Below are 20910 nucleotides of genomic sequence, written 5' to 3' on the forward strand. Positions count from 1 at the left end.
AATGTTTTGGCTTATTTTTTTGGTGTTGCAAGATGGATTTGAACCTGTGTTTCTAGTGCGAGCACCAAAGCTCAACATGCTTAAAGTGAAATCTACCAGTGATTTTTTATATACTATAATTTCCCACAGAAAGTGATTTCCAATCATGTGTTTTTAATCATATCCTTGTTGAGGATTTAAAACAAACGCAGTCAAGAAACACCAAACTAGGCCATTATATAATGCAAAACCCATGAACCCAAATGCGACTTTTTCATATTTGTTTGTCCTTGCAGATAGGAGAAACTGTCCTGTAATGAATTTCTCATAAAGCAATGCCCTGTGTTTCCACTCACTGATCTACGAAGCATAAAAGCAAATAGAGATACTCACACTATAAGACTAATTTAAATAAAATTGATGCATGGATGGATGGATGGACGAATAGATAGATAGATGGATGGATGGATGGATGGATAAATGGATGGATGCACGGACGAACGGATGGATGGAGAAAACAGACGTATGGACATACAGACAGACAGTTGATGGATGGATGGATAAATGGATGGATGGATGGATGGATAAATGGATGGATGGATGGATGGACGGACGAACGGATGGATGGAGAAAACAGACGGACAGACAGACAGACAGTTGATGGATGGATGGATGGATGGATGGATGGATGGATGGACGGATGGATAGATGAATGGATGGATGGATGGACGGACGAACGGATGGATGGAGAAAACAGACGGACGGACAGACAGACAGACAGTTGATGGATGGATGGATGGATGGATGGACGAACGGTTGGATGGACGAACGGATGGACGAACGGATGGATGGATGGAGAAAACAGACGGACAGACAGACAGTTGATGGATGGATGGATGGATGGATGGATGGATGGATGAATGGATGGATGGATGGACGGACGAACGGATGGATGGAGAAAACAGACGGACAGACAGACAGACAGACAGACAGTTGATGGATGGATGGATGGATGGATGGATGGATGGATGGATGGATGGATGGATGGATGGATGGATGGATGGATGGATGGATGGATGGATGGATGGATGGATGGATGGATGGATAGATAGATAGATAGATAGATAGATAGATAGATAGATAGATAGATAGATAGATAGATAGATAGATAGATAGATAGATGTATAGAGAAAAAGGAAAACATGGATGGATGCATGGGTGGATAGATGGATACATGAATAGATGAATAGAGAAAAAGATGAATGGAGAAAAGGGAAGACAGACAGATGGATGGATGGGTAAAAAGGAAGACGGATGGATGGATGGATGGATGAATGGATGGATGGATGGATGGAAAAAAAGGAGGACAGACAGATGAACGGATGGACGAGGGACGGACAGACAGACAGATAGATAGATAGCATTCTTATGACAGTTGTTGAAATAATTAAGCATGCTGCTAACATGTTTTAGCAAGCTGTGACCATATTTAACATGTTGCTGGCACGCTTTTTATTTTACAGCAAGTTGCTAACGTGCTAGTGTTGTTTTCGCAATGACAGAATGATAGACAGAATAAATACCTGATTTTTCAGTATCCTCAATTTAAACGCAAACATAATTAAGTAATTCCTCTTTCACAGTCAATTCAAGGAAACAAGCTTATCTTTGTCTGCATCTAAGACTAGACAATACTGATGAGACACACCAGCCATGGCCGCTTAATAAAAAAGCAGTGACCTGTTAGAAACGGCTCTTTGTAAACAGGCTTTTGTTGGAGACATTCTCCTCTGGGGCTTCCTTCGCCACTCTGAGACAGCCTGAGAACTACATCAACCACACAAAAACCGCATTTCTTCTTCCCTTCCAGTGGATCTACTGATGAAACAACTGCCCTGAGCAAAATCAAACAGCACATCAGATATTGAACAGGTTTAATATTTAAGGTAAGAGGAGGTGATTTCCTGTCATGACAAGATAGATTTTGCTTACTGAGTCTTCTAAGAAGAAAAAAACATCATAGCAGCTAGCCAAGAAAGACACAAGCTAAGCAAAAGTCCTGAATACTGCTGATACACCTTCCCTTTAAATCCTCAATTTGAAGATTACTTGAGCCTTGGCTTTTTGGATTGAAATTGCACTTTGCACTAATGGATCCACCTTGCAAGCACACTGCCACCCGCCTTTACAGGGCATCACTATGGCAACAGAGCATGTGCGAACAGCGGGTGGAAGAGAGAGTCGGGCTGGGACGCAGTGCATACAGCATTCAGTCTGACCGTGACTGTTTATGACAACGCAGCAGGGATTTGATTGACAACGTCTGTCTGTTGAATGAGAACTAATGGGTGAGTATCGACAGAAAGGAACTGAATGGCTCTGGATGACTCATATGAGGAAATACAAGCTTGAAGTATAGTAAAAACAAGGCTGTATTTGTAAAGCGAATAAAAGATTGGGAAAACCCGATCCCCATGTGCGCCCTGGGAGCCTGCTTCTGTACAGTAAAAATGATTGCAAGAGCATCAAATAACAAAAAATAACAAATATAGTCAAATAACACCCAAAAATTACTACCACTGTGTGCACTTGTGTCAATATAATAAAAGTTATTGCATGTATTTATTTGGATCAAATCTAAATTATAGCAAGAACTTAGAAATTAAACAATGTAATCCAAAAAAGGTAATTCATATCATTTTACTCGTAAGTTAATCGAATCACCTAAATTACCTAAATCACCAAGATTTACACTTCTGCATCAAGCGCACACATATGCTACAGCGCAGCCTACGCGTTGACGCATAGCCCAGTTGACGCCGTCGGCGTCGCTGACATGCATCTCTCAAAAAATGTAACTACACGTTGCACCGATGCGTAGCGCAAGCTCTCTTGGTAGCGCTGACGAGTCTGAGCCGTGCAAGTGGCGCGAGCCAGATGGAGTGACTGTTTACAAGTGTGGAGTCCTGTGAAGGAGCTCCGGATGGAAAGTTTTGTTTTGTGTTTACCTCATAGTTAAAGTTGTTGCACTTCCACCGGTTCCTGCCTCAAAATGAGCGAGTCTGAGCCACTTGTACATTCAGGAATTGTCGTAAGTTTTGACTTATCAATTAGAAATTATCAGACCAGAGGTTTCGAATATCAGAAAATAGACTTTATTCTCCATAATAAAGCCGAGAAAGAGCAGAGCAGACCCCAGAGCATTCTGAAGTCTCTCCTGGACACCTTCTGAAGTCTCTCCTGCACCTTCTAAAGTCTCTCCTGCTCCTTCTGAAGTATCTGTGTTTGTTACAATTTTTATACAGGATTATTTGACACACCCCTAAGTCTCTTTTTAACTCTTGACCATTTTTGAATAGGTTTTTAGTCTAAGGGGTCCTGCTATTCTTGGCTCTCTGCCCACTAGCTCATGTCAGCAGAGATGTTACAGGTCTATGTCAGCAAAGTATAGATGCAACTTATGCAAAAGGATTAAGTGTTTACATACATTGTCATGAAAGCATAATCACTTGATAATATGTTACTCATTATAACTTCTGACACATATAGCTTCATAGAAGTATTTAACCTATATAATCAGTGCTTTACATATTCAGTTATTCTACACAATCAGTCACTCAGCCTTCTCCTAGTGTTGCTTCTGTGCAGGCACTCTCATCTTACACAGACATATCACTGTATTTTTAACACAGGCTGGCATGTTTGCTGCAAACACTACATACATTTTGTGAAGAGAAAATTAACTGCTTTACACTTAGAAAATACTTCACACTGAGAGAATAGAAATCTTCTTCAGAATGTAAAACAAAGCACCAGAGAAGAAACTCGACACAGAGACACATTAACACCTCACTGCCAACTAGCGTTTCGGAAGTGTTAAAGCAGACCAACAGAGACAGCGCACAGTAGTATACATGCACAGCTACGAGCGTTGCATGCGCCGTGGGTTACATCGGTCACTTGACGCAAAAGTATAAACCAGGCTTAAGCCGAAAAGAAAATGAATGAATGAATTAATAATTTGTCTCGCTACCAAACATTCTAACATAACATTGAATATTTTAAAAGGATTAAATATATATTTCTCCAGGAAATCTCTGTACTTTTTTGAAGAGATGTCCATTTAATTAATAACAATGTCAAAAAGCGGAAAAGCAGAGAATACCCAAATCACCATGAGCGCCTTGGGAGCCTGCATCAGTACAGTAAAAATGTTTTAAACAGAATGTTTTCCAATCCAATCCAAATACATGAAAGTAATAATAACAACATGGCTTCAGAATTGATAAACACAGATGCAAAAAGATATGAAGTAGGTCAAGTGTGCATACTGCCCTGAATTATGCAGAAGTCTACGTCTCGAATGCCATAACTTCACCCCCAGTTCATACCATGCAGATGTATGTAAACGACAAACATTATTGGACTGCTCAAATTCAGACGTGAAAACTACAGATACAACTAAAAGACCAGAAAGATAGTAGCTGCAATGCATTGCTGTTCAAGTTTTCGCATAAAATGTTCCCAGCGCTTTCACATCATTAATTCCTTACTGCGTCTGTATGTAAATAACATCCATCCCTCAAGAGCCAGCAGTGCTAAATATGTCTCCCTCTCATTGTCTGCCAAGGACTGATATAGAGTCATGCCACTAAAAAGCTGTATACTTGCATCTCTGATCATTTACACTTGTCAAAACATTCATTGCTCTTAATGAAGCACAATTCATTCTCAGAGTCTCAATATCTATACCGATATCTATTTTTTGTTGTGCGATATATTGGACCAAAGTATATTACGATAAACAATATTATTGTAATTTTAAGACCATTTTATGCCACTCATTATATAATGCCAGAGCTACAATATAATATCATCACAATTCAACTATACTCTTGCAAAAAACACATAATATTTTATTCTTTAGAATTGTTTTTGTCATTTTGTTAAAGATTTTGTTGTCATATTAACAATTTAACAACTAGGCATTGGAATCAGAATGTGAAAGCGCATATCCTAAATAAATAATAATGTGTTAACAAAAAAATACAACGTAAAAAGTAACAGAGGCTGCGATATCTGCTGTCAGATCTGTTTTCAGTTGTCAGACACCCACATAAAAATATACTATAGTAATATATGGTAAATATTACAGTGTTTTTAACCATACTGACACCTCCAACAGAGATAGAGAGGTTGCACAAAAAGCTAAAATGTTGCTAGAATTGTTTTTTATGCATGGGAGATATCTTTTGCATCACCAAAAATGACTGAGGTCATGTCCATTAGACGTGCAATAAGTCCATATATTGATTATTGTAACAGGCCTAAGAGCGACATTTCGAGAGTTTCGTTAAAAAACAATTATAGTATGCACATCATACATCATATAGGATGCACAATATTGAAGAAAATTAAGAAATTTAAATGAATAGATTTTTTTACAGTATTTCCTATATTTTTCTTCTTCTTTTTCCTATTTCTTTTAGTTTGTCTGGAATAAAAGCAGTTTCATATACAGTTGAAGTCAGAATTATTAAACCCCCCCTTTGAATTTTTTTTTTTTTCAAATATTTCCCAAATGATGTTTAACAGAGCAAGGAAATTTTCACCGTATGTCTGATAATATTGTTTCTTCTGGAGAAAGTCTTATTTGCTTTATTTTGGCTAGAATAAAAGCAGTTTTTTAAACCATTTGAACAAGTGTGCCGCAAGCCTACGTTTGAGTGAAGGTTTCGGCCGTTAGATCGCCCCCTGGGGGCTGGCTGCAGTACAAGTCATAAAGCCCGCCTCCTCCGTGTTAATGAAGGAAACTTGAGCCCAAATAAAAAAAAATATTACACTTGCAATAAAATGTCCCGAAAGATAGTTCTGGTGGATTAAGGCACTGGTTATTGTGCTGAAATGGGTGCAGATCTTCATTTTTGTAAACAGTTTGTTTTTAGCAGTAATTTAATGCTGGGCGTGTCATCGTGATTGACAGCTGTGATTGACAGTTTCTCAAAGCAGCGCGTCTGAGCTTCGGCAGGAGACTGAAGTAGACTGAAATGTTATTATTCGATTTCTGTGTTATTTTACCATGACAAAATGAGTTCAGCAGTAAACTATAGTTTCTGACATACATGATCCTGGTGGAACACTGTTTATTCGCTAAGTTCAGGGCTTTTTTCGGGCTTTATTAGTTTGCTGTTACACGCCTAGCCACCCAGATAGCAAAACACAGTTCCGGCTAGATTCTCGCCTGCCGGAGACTTATCTCTTAGAGCTCAGACTGACTAATGTTACCTCTGCTGGACCTACTCCGGATGCCTGGACTCACTACCCAATTCCAGCCGAGTCAATCGAGCCAGATGCGGCGGCCGAGCGAGCCGGCGCTGCCGCATGTGAGCCGGAATCAGCCCGCGACGCCGCGAGTAAGTTATGAGCTGCGGCCTGGAGCTGGCGCGATTGAATATATAAAACCCTCATATTTGTTAACGTTATTACATCCATTTGTGTTGATATGACAGCAAACGCATGCTGAGAAGTTCGGGGGGCGTAGTTGATTTTACATAAAGCGTTTGATTGGAAGCTCGACTCCGCTCATTTTCGCGGCTCCTCCTCTGGCTCCATCAGACAATCCTTCTGCGCATGTCTGGCTCCAATTTCAGCAGTCTTTTGCGACAGTTTGTGCCCGTCAAGCAGGCGTTTTGCCCTCAAGGCGTTCAATGGGAAAAAGGGCTGTCGCGTCGTCCATATTTTTTACAGTCATTGCATTTGAAGGACAAAATTATGATCCCCCTATAAGCAATACATTTTTTTGATAGTCTACAGCAGTGGTTCTCAAAGTGGGGGTCGGGACCCCCAGAGAGGTCGCGGGACAATGAAGGGGGGCGGCGGGGGGTGGGGTGGTAGGGGGTCGCCTGGTGATTTCCAAAAATCTATTTATTTTTATTAAACCATAAGAATTACCATATTTTATCCATAACCTACACAAGAGAAGAAATAGTAGTTACTATATACTATAAAGTTACTATAGTAGCTTATAGTAACTAGTTTTATTGGATTGCGACCGCTGGGGTAATCAAATTATATTAAAGACACAGCAGAGCATCACATGCAGCGGATTGATTTTATAACACCAGGTTAAACTTTCTGGCCCATTTACAGCACTCACATACATAAAAAAAATAATTGAAGAATAGACTAGGGTCTATTGGTGTGTGTGCCATTGCATGCAAGGTTTCTGTATTTATAACCACCTTACAGGATATTGGGGGTCGCGAGTCACTGGAATTGTCATTTTGGGGGTTGTGGGCTGAAAAGTTTGGGAACCCTGGTCTACAGAACAAACCATCGTTATACAATAACTTGCTTAATTACCCTATCCTGCCTACTAGTTTACCTAATTAACCCAGTTAAGCTTTTAAATGTCACTTTAAGCTGTATAGAAGTGTCTTGAAAAACATCTAGTCAATTATTATTTACTGTCATCATGCCAAAGATAAAATAATTTGGTTAATAGAAATGAGTTATCAAAACAATTATGTTTGTTTTGACAAAATCTCTCTGATAAACAGAAATTGGGGAAAAAATAAACAGGGGGGCTAATAATTTCGACTTCAACTGTATATACTTTATTATTATTAAAATAACACACAATGTTTTAAACATTTTTTTTATGTTGTATCACATCTATTGTTTTAAAAAATGAATTATACCCCGAACACAATGACAATTATGCCAATTTTCTCTCCGTGTGGCGTGACTGTGTGGGTGAGAGCGTGAGCTGCATACGTGTGCTTTGGATGTATTTTTGAGCCAGTCTATAATGTAGAATGAATGCGGGGTTCAGTGTGGGTGGACGAGCTGATGGAGCAAATACAATTCTTCTATACAGAGGCAGATATAAAGCATAGCAAAGAAGGCCTTTTCTGAAAATACATTTTAAAAAGGAGTTTCTCTTTTCTCATTTGGATTTCCAAAACTTCCTACAAAGTCCAGCCAGGCTATGCTAACTAAGAATGTCACTATATATGAAATCAAAGAGCTTTATACACATTAACATATCACAATCCAATCACAATAGACCTCATTTACATTCATTAAATGCCTGTTTAATTACAAAAACCATATAAAAAAAAGTTACAGAAATAGCTCATGTTATTTAATCATTGAATTTGCTATCAAACATTATAACATTCATTTTCCTTTGCTTAGTCCCTTTATTCATCAGGGGTTGCCACAGCAGAATGAACCGCTAACTTGTTCAGCATTTGTTTTATGCAATGGATGCCCTTCCAGCCGCAACCCAGTACTGGGAAACATTCTAATATAATATTAAAGATTTTAGAAAAATTAAACATACATTTCTCCAGGAAATGTCTGTAATCTTTCAAAGAAATGTCCTTTTATTAATAACAATGTCAAAAAGGGGAAAAGCACGGAATACCCAATCACCATATGCTCCTTTGGAGCCTGCAAGAATACAGAAAAAAGGTTTTAAGATATTTCAAATATGTATCACTGTCCAATCACAATAGACCTCATTTAAATACATTAAATGCAGATGAATAGGGCCAAAAATACTAAAATCTAACATCATACTTCAACAGTTATTTATGGGACAGTGATCATAGAAGAATCAAGTATCACAAAATATTTTTTGGTATTGTGCATTTTTTTTAATTGCTTTTAATTGCTGTTTAAATATGTAAATGAGACATTATTTATGAAATATGCACTAATTTGAAAATTATTCTAGCGCAAAAACACTTGATGAAGTCAGGTTCAACAACATATTTCTAACACATATGTCATTATGGCACAAGATGCTTATACAGAACTTATTTTATTTTATTTTTATTAGCGTATTTTATTTTGCCCAGGCTATAAATAACCTAATACATTTGTGAATAATGTTCACTTTGTTGCACTGAGCGATTTTTATGGCCAATAAGATCTTTTGAAAATCTGTAGAAAACACACACTTTCATCTCTCTTACCGTTTAACCGACACTTGCACCAGTTTGCACATTTGCACGAGACATTTTCTAACAATCCTGAAACACGCTATCACTAGAAAAAAAAACAATGTGCGTTAATGAATTGTGCCTCACACAAGTGAGTGGGCTTGACAAACCACCTGTAGAAAGACACTCCATATGCACCAAACACTCAATTACAGTTGCGACTTGTTTTCTTCTACCTTTTTTGCACAATATTGTTCTCTCTTATATCAAAGTACTTGTATAGTCTGTCTTATGTGTATAGTTAAGTATTTATAGTATATGTATAGTTGGTAGTTAGTATAGGTAGATTACTGCTCCGGTATGTTAGTTATGTATAGGTGTAAAATAGCTCTTATGTCAAGTGTTGTGGTCATATTTATGATATGTGGTCCTGCAAGACACGACATTTCATTCCAATATATGTCTCCACATGACAATAAAGCTCAACTTGACTTGACTTCAATTATATGGATATCAGGGCAAAGGCTCTAGCTAAAAATGTAAAAAGATTACGGTTGAATTGAATTAATTAAAAAAAAGCCCATTAAATCTTAACTGTACATATCTGAGTAAATTAACAATATAATTTTTTGGTGAACTATCCCTTTTAGAGTAATCTATCAAAAATGCTGTTCGTTTATATAACTCAAGAGGGCAAAACCATCTGTTCTAAAGCCTCAAAAGTTAACTTTTCATAAGGGTGTATGATAAAGCTCTTTATTATTGTCAAGAAGCACAAGCAGATGCAACTCTGATCCCCAAATTTTGACAGGTTTTGCCTCTCGCACATCAAAAATAGCAACCATGCTGAATTATTGATAGTAAACCGGCGCAGTCATTCGGTTGGTGCAGTCAAACCTTAATAATGTGTAAGGCAGTTTCTGAAAAAACAGCAGGAGTCCTGTCACCTTTATCCACAACAAAGAAGACAAGCAAAGTTGACTAGATCAAATTGCAACTTTTAAGGATGGAATGGATCAATAAAAGAAATCATCAATAATAACCAGCATCCAATTTCTTGATTTAATTTGGTTTTAGAAAAGAAAAAAAGAAAAAAAAAAAAAAAATATATATATATATATATATATATATATATATATATATATATATATATATATATATATATATATATAAACCGCACTGTGCCTGGCTTTAGTGAGTCAAAATTGGCGCAATAATAATTATACAAAAGAAGTGAAAATAGATATAAAAAAATATATAAACTGCAGCATTTCATACAATCATATGCTCCCTTTGTCACATTGGAAGTTACCAATCTGGAGACTATTTCCAGGCACTGTGTAGTATTATTTTACTTGCTGTTGCCATGGTAAGGCGGTAAAGTTCCTTGATTATTACGCCAGAATAAAAGCATAGTTCCTCACCATATTTTTCATTCATTCATTCATTCATTCATTCATTCATTACTTCATTCATTCATTTTCGGATGCTTTTCCAGCTGCAGCCCATCACTGGGAAATTCCGAACCATATACTGCAAGACTAGAAAATTTAACTTTTCATTTTCCATCAGTCTTAAGACACAACATAACTACAAAAGAGTCAAGCTCTAAATGAGAAAATTATCGAACTCTGCTGTTTAAAAAATGTCATTTGGAGCAAAATGCTAACGGTCTAAATTGGGTAAATGAATTCAAAAATTGTGTAACTCAACTGTTGAAATTCAGGATAATTCCAAAATGAGCTTTTTTAAAATGGGAGTTTTACTTTAAAAAATAATACAGGCCCAACAATAGATCCAGCATTAACACCAAAAGTCACACCAAAGCCCTGACATAATATCAAAGACTATAGAATATACAAGACATATCACTCGTATAGTTTTGAATGGGGAAAAAGTGTAACAGTCAATATGGCGAAAAAAGCCTGCCTTCGAATACAGGAGGCAATCATTAATCGATATAGGCCGATGATACTCTGGGAGAGGAGCTCAGACCAGACATGAGCTTTTGCAGATTTTGTGTGTTTTAAACGTTTATAAATGAAACTTATGAGACATTCATTCATCCAACTTATCCAGCATGCAACCCATCAACTTCTATACACACTCATTCACACTCATACACTATGGACATTTAGCCCAGCCAATTCTTTCTTTTTCAATTCAATACTTGTCTTTGGATTGTGAAGGAAACCGGAGCACCTGGAGGAAACCTGTAATTTGACAGCTTTTAGTCATTTTTCACACCTTGATGAATCAAAATTAGGGCTGGACGATAAAATCCGTATCCGTATTTATTGACCGAACACCATTGTCAAAATTAATAAAAAGTTTGGTATGTAGTTTCGGTATGAATTGATATAGTTTTATTAAAATGTGCAACGCGATTCATGTAAGTAGAACTCTGCTTCTGCTTCACATTTTGTATGGAATATACACATTTCAGTAAAAATGGTAGACTAATTACCTCAGACAAACAAGCATCCAAACACTGCATTGCTTTTTACTTTTCCCCATAAATTTTTATCCAAGCTGCAGCAATGATTTAATTTGTTATCCTCTGAGAAAACACTTGATGGTCGCCTTGTTACGAGAGATGTCAGGGGAGTGCGAGCGCAAAGCCCATTGTAATGGTCAAGGAATCACACCCACGTGCTTGTCACTTCAGGTCAGAATAACAACAAACGTGAAAATGAGTGCTGTATAGTGGCAGTGAGGAGATTGTAAATAAAAAAGGATTTAAGCATGTCGCCCGAGTGGCTTTTTGGTTTCTATTCTTGTGCATCCTAGTCACTTGCACTCCATCTGAAAGATCTTTTTACATAGGGGGTAATGTAGTCATCCAACTTCACAATTTGTAATGTTGCAGTATACATTTGAATATTGACGATTGATTCCTTTACTTAAGCTCAGATTTGATCATCATAATTTGTGTCATTGACAGTGTTTGAGGTTTGCTGTATCCTTATTATGTTTATTTTATTATAAAGAGATGAGATATTTTGTTTAAATATTTTTGTATTTGATTAATAAAACTATTTGCCTTGGTAATGTTGGTAAATTAAAATTCATTCATTCATTTATTTATTTATATTTATTATATAATAAACTATTTATTTATTAACTTAGTCCCTTTATTATTCTGGGGTCACCACAGCGGATTGAATCACCAACTTATCCAGTACGTTTTACACAGCGGATGCCCTTCCAGCTGCAACCCATCACATGGAAACACCCATACACTCTTATTCACACACATACACTACGGACAATTTTGCTTACCCAATTCACATGTCTTTGGACTTGTGGGGGAACCCGGAGCACCCAGAGGAAACCCACGCAAACACAGGGAGAACATGCAAATTCCACACAGAAATGCCACCTGACCCAGCGACCTTCTTGCTGTGAGGCGACAGCGCTACCCACTGAGCGTAAATAAAATAAGGTGGTTAAATAAATAAAAATCTTATATTCCTAAATGTATTGTTAAAAATATTTAATAACTATCTATATTGAATGATATAAAACATGATATTGTGATCATTTTTTTTTTTCCAATATCGCCCAGCCCTAGTGAAAGTTTTTAAAATAATAATCCCTTAAATTATGTTGTTAAAGGCTGTAGTATTCTCAAAACCTGACTGCCACAGACCCAATTTAAAGTGGAGCTCTGGAAGACTCAGGGTCTGGTATTGAGGCAGCTTACTGTTGTAGAAGAGCAGACAGATGGACAGCTTTCTGACGCTAATGAGGATTTGTGGCCTCAGAGTTCAAGATGACGAACCGTTCATTGGTTTGTGTAGATCAAGGCCTGAATCAATGCACACTATCAGCTACATGCAGAAACTTCTCTGAACTGTAAAGACACAGCCACCAGCAGCGCGACATGATCATTTAGTGTAATGAAAATAATAGATTCGTCATGGGGAGCATGGGATATAGTAACTATATCATTATTGGCACTATGCAAAATTGTTCTTCACGCAGCAAGAGCAGATTGTTAGCGATGATATGTGTTTGGTCGAGGCTGAGGAAGCCAGAGGCACAGCAAACAGCGGAGCGGTAATTAAATATCAACAGGAAGTCACTCACACAACAACGGCACCCTTTATATCTTTAAAGCAGACGCTATGAGGCTGAAATACATCTCCAGTTAAACAAATGTGACAAGATTCAGGACATAAAACTGAGAGAGTTATGAGATGTGGGATCCTGGGACTTTTAACGTAATACAATGTTAGCGTAAGCACAATTGTTCATGCCTAGTTGTCATATTTTTCATCATTTATCACTCATGTTGTAACTGTTAAAAATGACTTATGTTTTTGTTAGTAATGCAAAAGTAAAATACAGTGGTTCGTTCTCCGTATGGATTACTCAACTAAATATACAGTTGAAGTCAGAATTATTAGGTCCCATGAATTATTAGCCCTCCTGTTTATTTTTTTCCAAAATTTCTGTTTAACGGAGAGCAGATTTTTTCAACACATTACTAAACATAATAGTTTTAATAAATAATCTCTAATAACTGATTTATTTTATTTTTGACATGATGACAGTAAATAATATTTTACTAAATATTTTTCAAGACACTTCTATACAGCTTAAAGTGACATTTAAAGGCTTAACTAGGTTAATTAGGTTAACTAGGCAGGTTAGGCTAGGCAAGTTGTTGTATAACGATGGTTTGTTCTGTTGACTATGGACAAAAATATAGCTTAAAGGGGTTAAAAATTTTGACCTTAAAATATTGTTTAAAAATTTAATTCTAACCGAAATAAAACAAATAAGACTTTCTCCCGAAGAAAAAATATTATTAGACATAGTGTTAAAATTTCCTTGCTCTGTTAAACATAATTTAGGAAATATTTAAAAAAGAAAAACTAATTCAAAGGGGGGCTAATAATTCTGACTTCAACTGTATATATAGGCGATGCAGTGGCACAGTAGGTAGTGTTGTGGCCTCACAGCAACAAAGTCATTGGTTCAAGCCTCAAAGTTTAGATTCCTCAAAGTAGTTTACAAAATATATCAATAAAACTTATGCAATCTGCACTCTGAAATAACGGGGTAGTTCTCCCAAAAGCTTTAAAGAGAACATTTATTAATATGGACATTTTAAATACAAACGTGTATTATTTTAAAGTACCGACCCAGCTTTAGCACAATTTGTCTATGATAATCAAAATCATAAACAAAATCATAAGGTAATGTTAAACATGATATAGTGGCTGCCATATTGCAACAAATAAATGCTTATTTATTTTATAATTATCGCCCCAATAATTAAATGATCCCTTGATACAAAATACTACAGCTAAAAATTATGGATTAGTTACACAAGTTGTAAATAATTTTGTGAAATAAAGATTACTTGCTTAGTTGTCTGCAGTTACATTTTTAAAATAATTCAAATCTGTGGCAAAGTCTATGTGTAGCATTTAAAATGATGGATTTTATTTGAAACTTGGATAGAATTGGTTTTAATATCTTTAATTTATTAGTAAGTAAAAATTGATTTATTGGTATAAGCCAGAATTTATATGTCATTATTAGTATTACTATAAATAGTAAATATCATGAGAGATGGGACTTTTGGCTTAAACTTTTATCAGCTTTTATGAGTTTATCTGCTTTTATGAGTCATTTTAGGACGACAGCTCTTCAGTTTTATCTGAAATAGTTAATAGGTAATAATTATTCAGACGCAACAAATTACTAAAAGCGGCCTTAAAGGGATAGTTCACCCAAAAATAAAAATTCGGTCATCATTTAGTAATCGTTTGAGCTTCTTTCTTCTGTTGAACACAAAGGATGATATTCTGAAGACTGCTGAAAAGAACAGCCATTGACTTCCACGGTATGTTTTGTTTCTACTATGTTTTCTTTTCCAACATTCTTCAGAATATCTTCTTTTTTGTTCAACATAAGAAAGAAATTCATGACAGTTTTGAACCACTTGAGTGTAAATAAATATTGAGGTAAGTTTATTTTTCTGGGTGAATGATCCCTTTAACTGGATGCCTAAAAATATATGATCATTTACAAACATTTTACCACAAGTCGGTGTAAATAAAATGCTTAAACAGAGGTCCTCTCACCATCTGAATAGGTTTCTTCTGCAGGTCTCTCTCAGTCACAAGTCTCTCCTGGTCGGTGACGTAAAGGCCCTTCTGCGCCAGAGCCTGGATGACCGCATCGTGGCCCAGGAGAGGTTTGACAGCGTCACTCTTCAGGATCAGACTTCCAGCTCTGCAGTAGAGCTCCGCTGACAGCAGCAGATCAGCCACCGGCGGCTTCAGGTGCTCCTGCTCATACTGGTCCTTGTAGAAGGGCTCGTTCAGCTCTTCAGGAACACTGTCTGTGAGGTGACACAACACAATTATTGTTACACACAAGATGCTATAACGCTATGATGCCTGACTTTATTTGTTTGACAGTTTTAGTTTGATATACTGTTTTTTATTCATTTAAAGAAGACTGTATATGAACATTTGTTTGAGAAATCGATTTTCAGATTTTCTTAATGCATATACGCTATTCTCTCTTGACTCAATACAGAGAAAAGTTTTTAACAGCAGATTGCACTGTATGCTTTACAAACAGTCGTACTGCGTTCGCAATTTCTTACAAATATCACTTTAACTTAAAATAGCTATTAATAAAGGTTGGAAAGGTTTAAGCAAATTACAAGAGCGTTTATAGTGAGCTGTTTACATTAGTTTTGTGACATAAAAGCCAACGTACATGGCTCAAAGCCAAACGCACAATGGCTCTTCCCTGTTAGCATTCAAGTGTTCAGATAAAAAGTAGCAGGAAGCACCATCTATTGTTCAAAACTAGCCTAAAGTGCTTTTTGCTGTTCAAAACTAGCCTAGAGCACCATCTACTGTTTAAAATTAGCTTACAGCACCATCTGCTGTTTAAAACAAGCTTAAAGCGCCATTTGCTGTTCAAAACTAGCCTAGAGCACCATCTGCTGTTCAGAACTAGCTCAGAGCACCAACTGCTGACTAAAACTAGCTTACAGCACCACCTGCAGTTCAAAACTAGCTTAGAGAGTGATTTCCTGTTCAAAACTAGCCTAGAGCACCATCTGTTGTTCGAAACTAGCTTAGAGAGCCATCTACAGTTCAGTGCTGTTTAATACTAGCCTAGAGCACTCTCTGCTGTTCAAAACTAGCCTAGAGCGATATCTTATGTTTGAAACTAGCTTTTAAAGAGCCAACTGCTGTTTAAAACTAGCCTAGAACACTCTCTGCTGTTTGAAATTAGCTTAAAGAGCTAACTGCTGTTCAAAACTAGCTTGGAGCACTATCTGCTGTTTAAAACTAACTTAGAGCACTATCCTATGTTGGAAACTAGCTCTTAAACAGCCAACTGCTGTTCAAAACTAGCAGAGAGCGCCATCTGCTGTTCAAAACTAGCCTAGAACACTCTCTGCTGTTCAAAACTAGCCTAGAACACTCTCTGCTGTTCAAAACTAGCCTAGTGAGCTAACTGCTGACTAAAACTAGCTTGGAGCGCTATCTGCTGTTCAAAACTAGCCTAGAGCACTATTTGCTGCTTGAAACTAGCTTAGAGCTCCATCTGATTTTCAAAACTAGCCTAGAGCAATATCTTATGTTGGAAACTAGCTTTTAAAGTGTCAACTGCTGTTAAAAACTAGCGTACTGCGCCATCTGCTGTTCAAAACAAGCTTAGAATGCCATTTGCAGTTCAAAACCAGCCTAGAGTGCCATCTGCTGTTCAAAACTAGCCTAGAGCGATATCTTCTGTTCGAAACTAGCTTTTAAAAGAGCCAACTGCTGTTCAAAGCGTAGAGCGCTATCAGCTGTTCAAAACTAGCCTAGAGCACTCTCTGCTGTTTGAAACCAGCTTAGAAAGCCAACTGCTGTTCAAAACTAGCCTAGAGCGGTATCTTCTGTTCGAAACTAGCTTTTAAAGAGCCAACTGCTGTTCAAAACTAGCGTAGAGAGTCATCTGCTATTCAAAACTAGCCTAGCTAGAGCACTCTCTGCTGTTCAAAACTATGCACAGAATTGATTCAGAAGAGAGCAATGATGCATTTGGAAAATATCAGAGTTGATTCACAATGTATTTCTCAAACCACTTCTCGTCACAGCTCTATATAATTGCAGGATCGATTATATCCACTACTGGCCATAATGTAACTGGATTATCCATTTAATAAACAGAAAATATGTAACAAGTTCATGTCATTTTATAGTTTAGTGGATTCTTTGTTTTGCTAATCTGGAGTATGTAATATGTCATTTTAATAATTGGATACTGCCATAATGTAATATGAATTATTGACTGAATTATTGATCAGCGCTTTTTTAAATAATTCTTGCATGTTGAAATTAGTTTTATTCAGAATTTTTGTCATGTGTTACTACTGTACATCATCTTGTGTAATCTTAAAAAATAATCATACATTTGACAAAAATCATCTGGTTGCGACTAAATAAGATTACCTACACATATTAAGACATCTTCAATCCATTATATCACAATAGACAGCTGAGCCGGCAAGATTTTTCTCAGAATTTCAAAGATCAAAGTACTTTTCATCTTCAGAACAGCTAAATATAGCCATAACTCAGCTCGGTATTTTCCGATCCTCTGTACAAGACTAATTTACCCTCACCCATGGAGATGAAGGAAAGGAGAAAGCCCTTAAAAGAAGCAAGACAGCGTCTACCACACATCCATAAAATCAAAAATATCATTATCATCACTAAATGGGTTCATAGACGCGAATGAGGTCACTGTATCCATGGAGAACAGAGATGTTCAGCTATTTATGGAGATGGGTGAGAGTTTGGGAGAGCGCCTGCGTCCTTACACATCCTGATCACCTGCACATGCTTTCAATTTTCTGCGTTTAATATGATTGTGTTGTTATGGCAAAACAGATTTGAATCACTCCGGATAAGGAAAACAAAGCTGTTGTAGATTAAATTCAATCTTTATTTCTATAGTACTTTTTACTATGTAGATTGTGCCAAATCAGATTAACATGCACTCACCGGCCACTTTATTAGGTACACCTGTACAACTGCTCGTTAACGCAACAGTTCACAGTCATATATGTGTCCCACGCTGCTATAAACACTATTAGAACACATATATTTCACTAAAAAGTGAAAAAATTGTTGTTTTTGCGTTATTTTGAGCAAATTCGTTCCTTCGGTTTAAAACCATTTTTTGAAGCTGAATCACGGTAATTAGATCCTTGCTTGTAATTCAGAGAGGAGTGTGGATGTCTGTATCGACGAGTACATCGTGACGTCTCTGAGTGTGCAGCATTAATTCATGAGAAAGACTTAGTTCAAACCAATCAGAGCGCTATCAGTGCGCTATCTATTAACCAATCTATTGTGAATGAGGTGCAACTTCATTTATATGCATGATAGCTTTGAAGACTGTTTTTACCCGTTACAGGGTTCAGATGGCATAGATATGCCAAAACAAGTGGAAGAACAAGAATTGTTTGGAGACGCAGGTCGTCAGTATTTTGTTTATAATTGAACTGTAGCGAAGGTTTTTTTTTTCCATTCACTGCTATGAGAGCGCAGCTGGACTCACGTGTGGATTACAGTGCACGTGACAGAAAATCGTTTGCAAGGAACAAGAGCTTTTAGCATTTTTTGAAAACTGGTTAGTTAGTTAGTGTTGATTGTCCAGTGTTTTTCTCCCATTCCCCGTGCGGTATCAAACATTCCATTAAAACTACACTCTTCCAGCAGTTCCTAGCATCCAATATTTTGCTTGTCACAGGGGGCATGCATGAACTGTTCCTGAATGAAAGTGAAAGTGCCAAACTGCAGTTAATGTCAGCAAATTAATAATTTGGCAAAAAATTTGATTACTGTGCTATGTAAATGTGGTCACTGTCTTTCTCCCCTGCGTCTGTGTTCGTTTTGCCTATGTGAAAATCAGTGTGTGCCTAAATGGAAACTCCCATTTTTATGCAAAACCTTCCCTCTTTTCCCTGCCCCGACACTCCCACCTAAAGAGAGCTGGACACACCCACTTTCCTGACTTTTTTCAAATTAGAGGTGTGAAAACACCCTGCTGAGACAGGAGGGTTTCTTGGCCCTTTAAAGGGCACATAGGTTACCCCTTTTGTCATATTTAATATTAGACTATAATTTGTGTCCCCAGAACGTGTCTGTAAAGTTTCAGCTCAAAACACCCATCAGAGTATTTATTGTAGCTGTTTGAAGTGTCTGTATTAAAGCTGGGAAAAGGTTGTTGCTGTTTTTTTTTCACTGGGCCTTTAAGGCTAGTCATTCCTGCCCAGCCACCCTGTGCTGATGAAGTGAATCGCTGTACTTCATTACACACGTGCACTGTTTTAAAACATGTTAAAATTGTAAAACTCACTCTTGATCACGTTTCATGATGATTGATGATCCTAGCAAACTGAACAGACTTTTATTACCGGTAGCTTTGCGCTCGTCCTGTCTTGTTTATATGATTATATTCATTACCAGGCAGATATGTTAATGCACGCAGCTGTCAATCAATATTGGTGGGTGGGGGAACAAACTCCTACATCAAGTTGCGGTCGATCTAAAAACCGCTCCAATTGGTCCATCGTTTTTATTTTGTAAATTTGAAAAAAAAAAAGGACTGGCTGTGTTTATTTCACCCCAATATGATAGTATATACACTATACTAACACACATGTCTGTCCAAACAGCTTTAAAAGTAGCTTTTTCACCATAGGTGCCCTTTAAGGCTCATTAGTACCAATTGAGCATCAGGTAGACTGTGTCAATGCCACAGCCTACCAGAGTATTGTTGCTGACCATGTCCATCCCTTTATGACCACAATCTTCTGATGGCTACTTCCAGCAGGATAACACATGTCACAAAGCGTGAATCATCTCAGACTGGTTTCTTGAACATGACAATGAGTTCACTGTACTAAAATGGCCTCCAAAGTCACCAGACCTCAATCCAATAGAGCACCTTTGGGATGTGGTGAAATGGGAGATTCACATCATGGATGTGCAGCCGACAAATCTCCAGCAATTACATAATGCTATCATGTCAATACTGACCAAAATCTCTGAGGAATATTTCCAGTATCTTGTTGAATCTATGCCACAAAGGATTAACACAGTTCTGAAGACAAAAGGGGGTTCAACTCGGTACTAATCAGGTGTTTCTAATAAAGTGTCACGTGAGTGTATATGAAGAAAAGAAAATTAAAATCCATAAAAAAGCAAGGGACCAAGATCTGTGCCTTGTGGTATCCCAAAATGTACTTTTGATCAATATGAAGCCTTTTTATTAGGTAAGACATGAACCAAGTCAACTCAGTTTCAGTAATTACCAACATAATTTTGAAACCTATCAAGAAGAATGTTGTGTTATAAAAAAACACATCAGCTGTTATTTAAGACAAAACACTGCAGGTATAATTAAATAAAAAAATCTAATAAAAAAAACTACTAAAAAAATGAACATAATAATAATATGCATACGCAAACCCTCTATTTAAACCTTTCAGAATATAGGCATGAATGAAACTGTAGTTTGGTGTATGTGGTGGTGAATTGGAGATAAAAAAAAATGTAGAAAATATATTTTAAAAATACGCAGCTGAAACCTGCAGGCACAAATTGATAAAGTGTGACTAAAGTAATCCTTAAAATTGCACATTGGATGTTTTCTTAACATTAAACTGATAAAATTTCAGAATTGACAGATGAACATTTTGCTGATGGTCTCAGAGCCACAAGGCGCTGACAACATAAGTCAAATATATAAGTGTGTGGAGCCGGGCCGTGGTTGCCATGGCAACAGTAGGGAGGCTGATCGATTCCCCGCTGTATGTTTGTAACCAGGAGCTCCTTGCTGCCTCATCAAAGACACATGAAGAAACACAGAAGAGAAACTACACAGGTGCTTTCTGCTGCAGGCCTGCACTCTACGGTGGATAGTCGTGATAAAGCAAGCA

At 37.1% G+C, this 20910-nt stretch overlaps 1 protein-coding gene across 5 annotated transcripts in view; it reads right to left on the reverse strand.

Moving 5' to 3' along the window:
- The window catches only part of camsap2a (calmodulin regulated spectrin-associated protein family, member 2a), a 74283-nt gene that overhangs the window by 41788 nt on the left and 11585 nt on the right, over positions 1-20910 (reverse strand). For all 5 annotated transcript variants that reach the window (XM_073936610.1, XM_009296261.5, XM_005170467.6 and 2 more), the window contains 1 exon segment: positions 15032-15291. In XM_073936610.1, coding sequence (XP_073792711.1) covers positions 15032-15291 — 260 coding nt within the window.

The sequence above is a fragment of the Danio rerio genome, chromosome 22 (genome assembly GCF_049306965.1).
Source record: "Danio rerio strain Tuebingen ecotype United States chromosome 22, GRCz12tu, whole genome shotgun sequence".
Taxonomy (NCBI): Eukaryota; Metazoa; Chordata; class Actinopteri; order Cypriniformes; family Danionidae; genus Danio; species Danio rerio.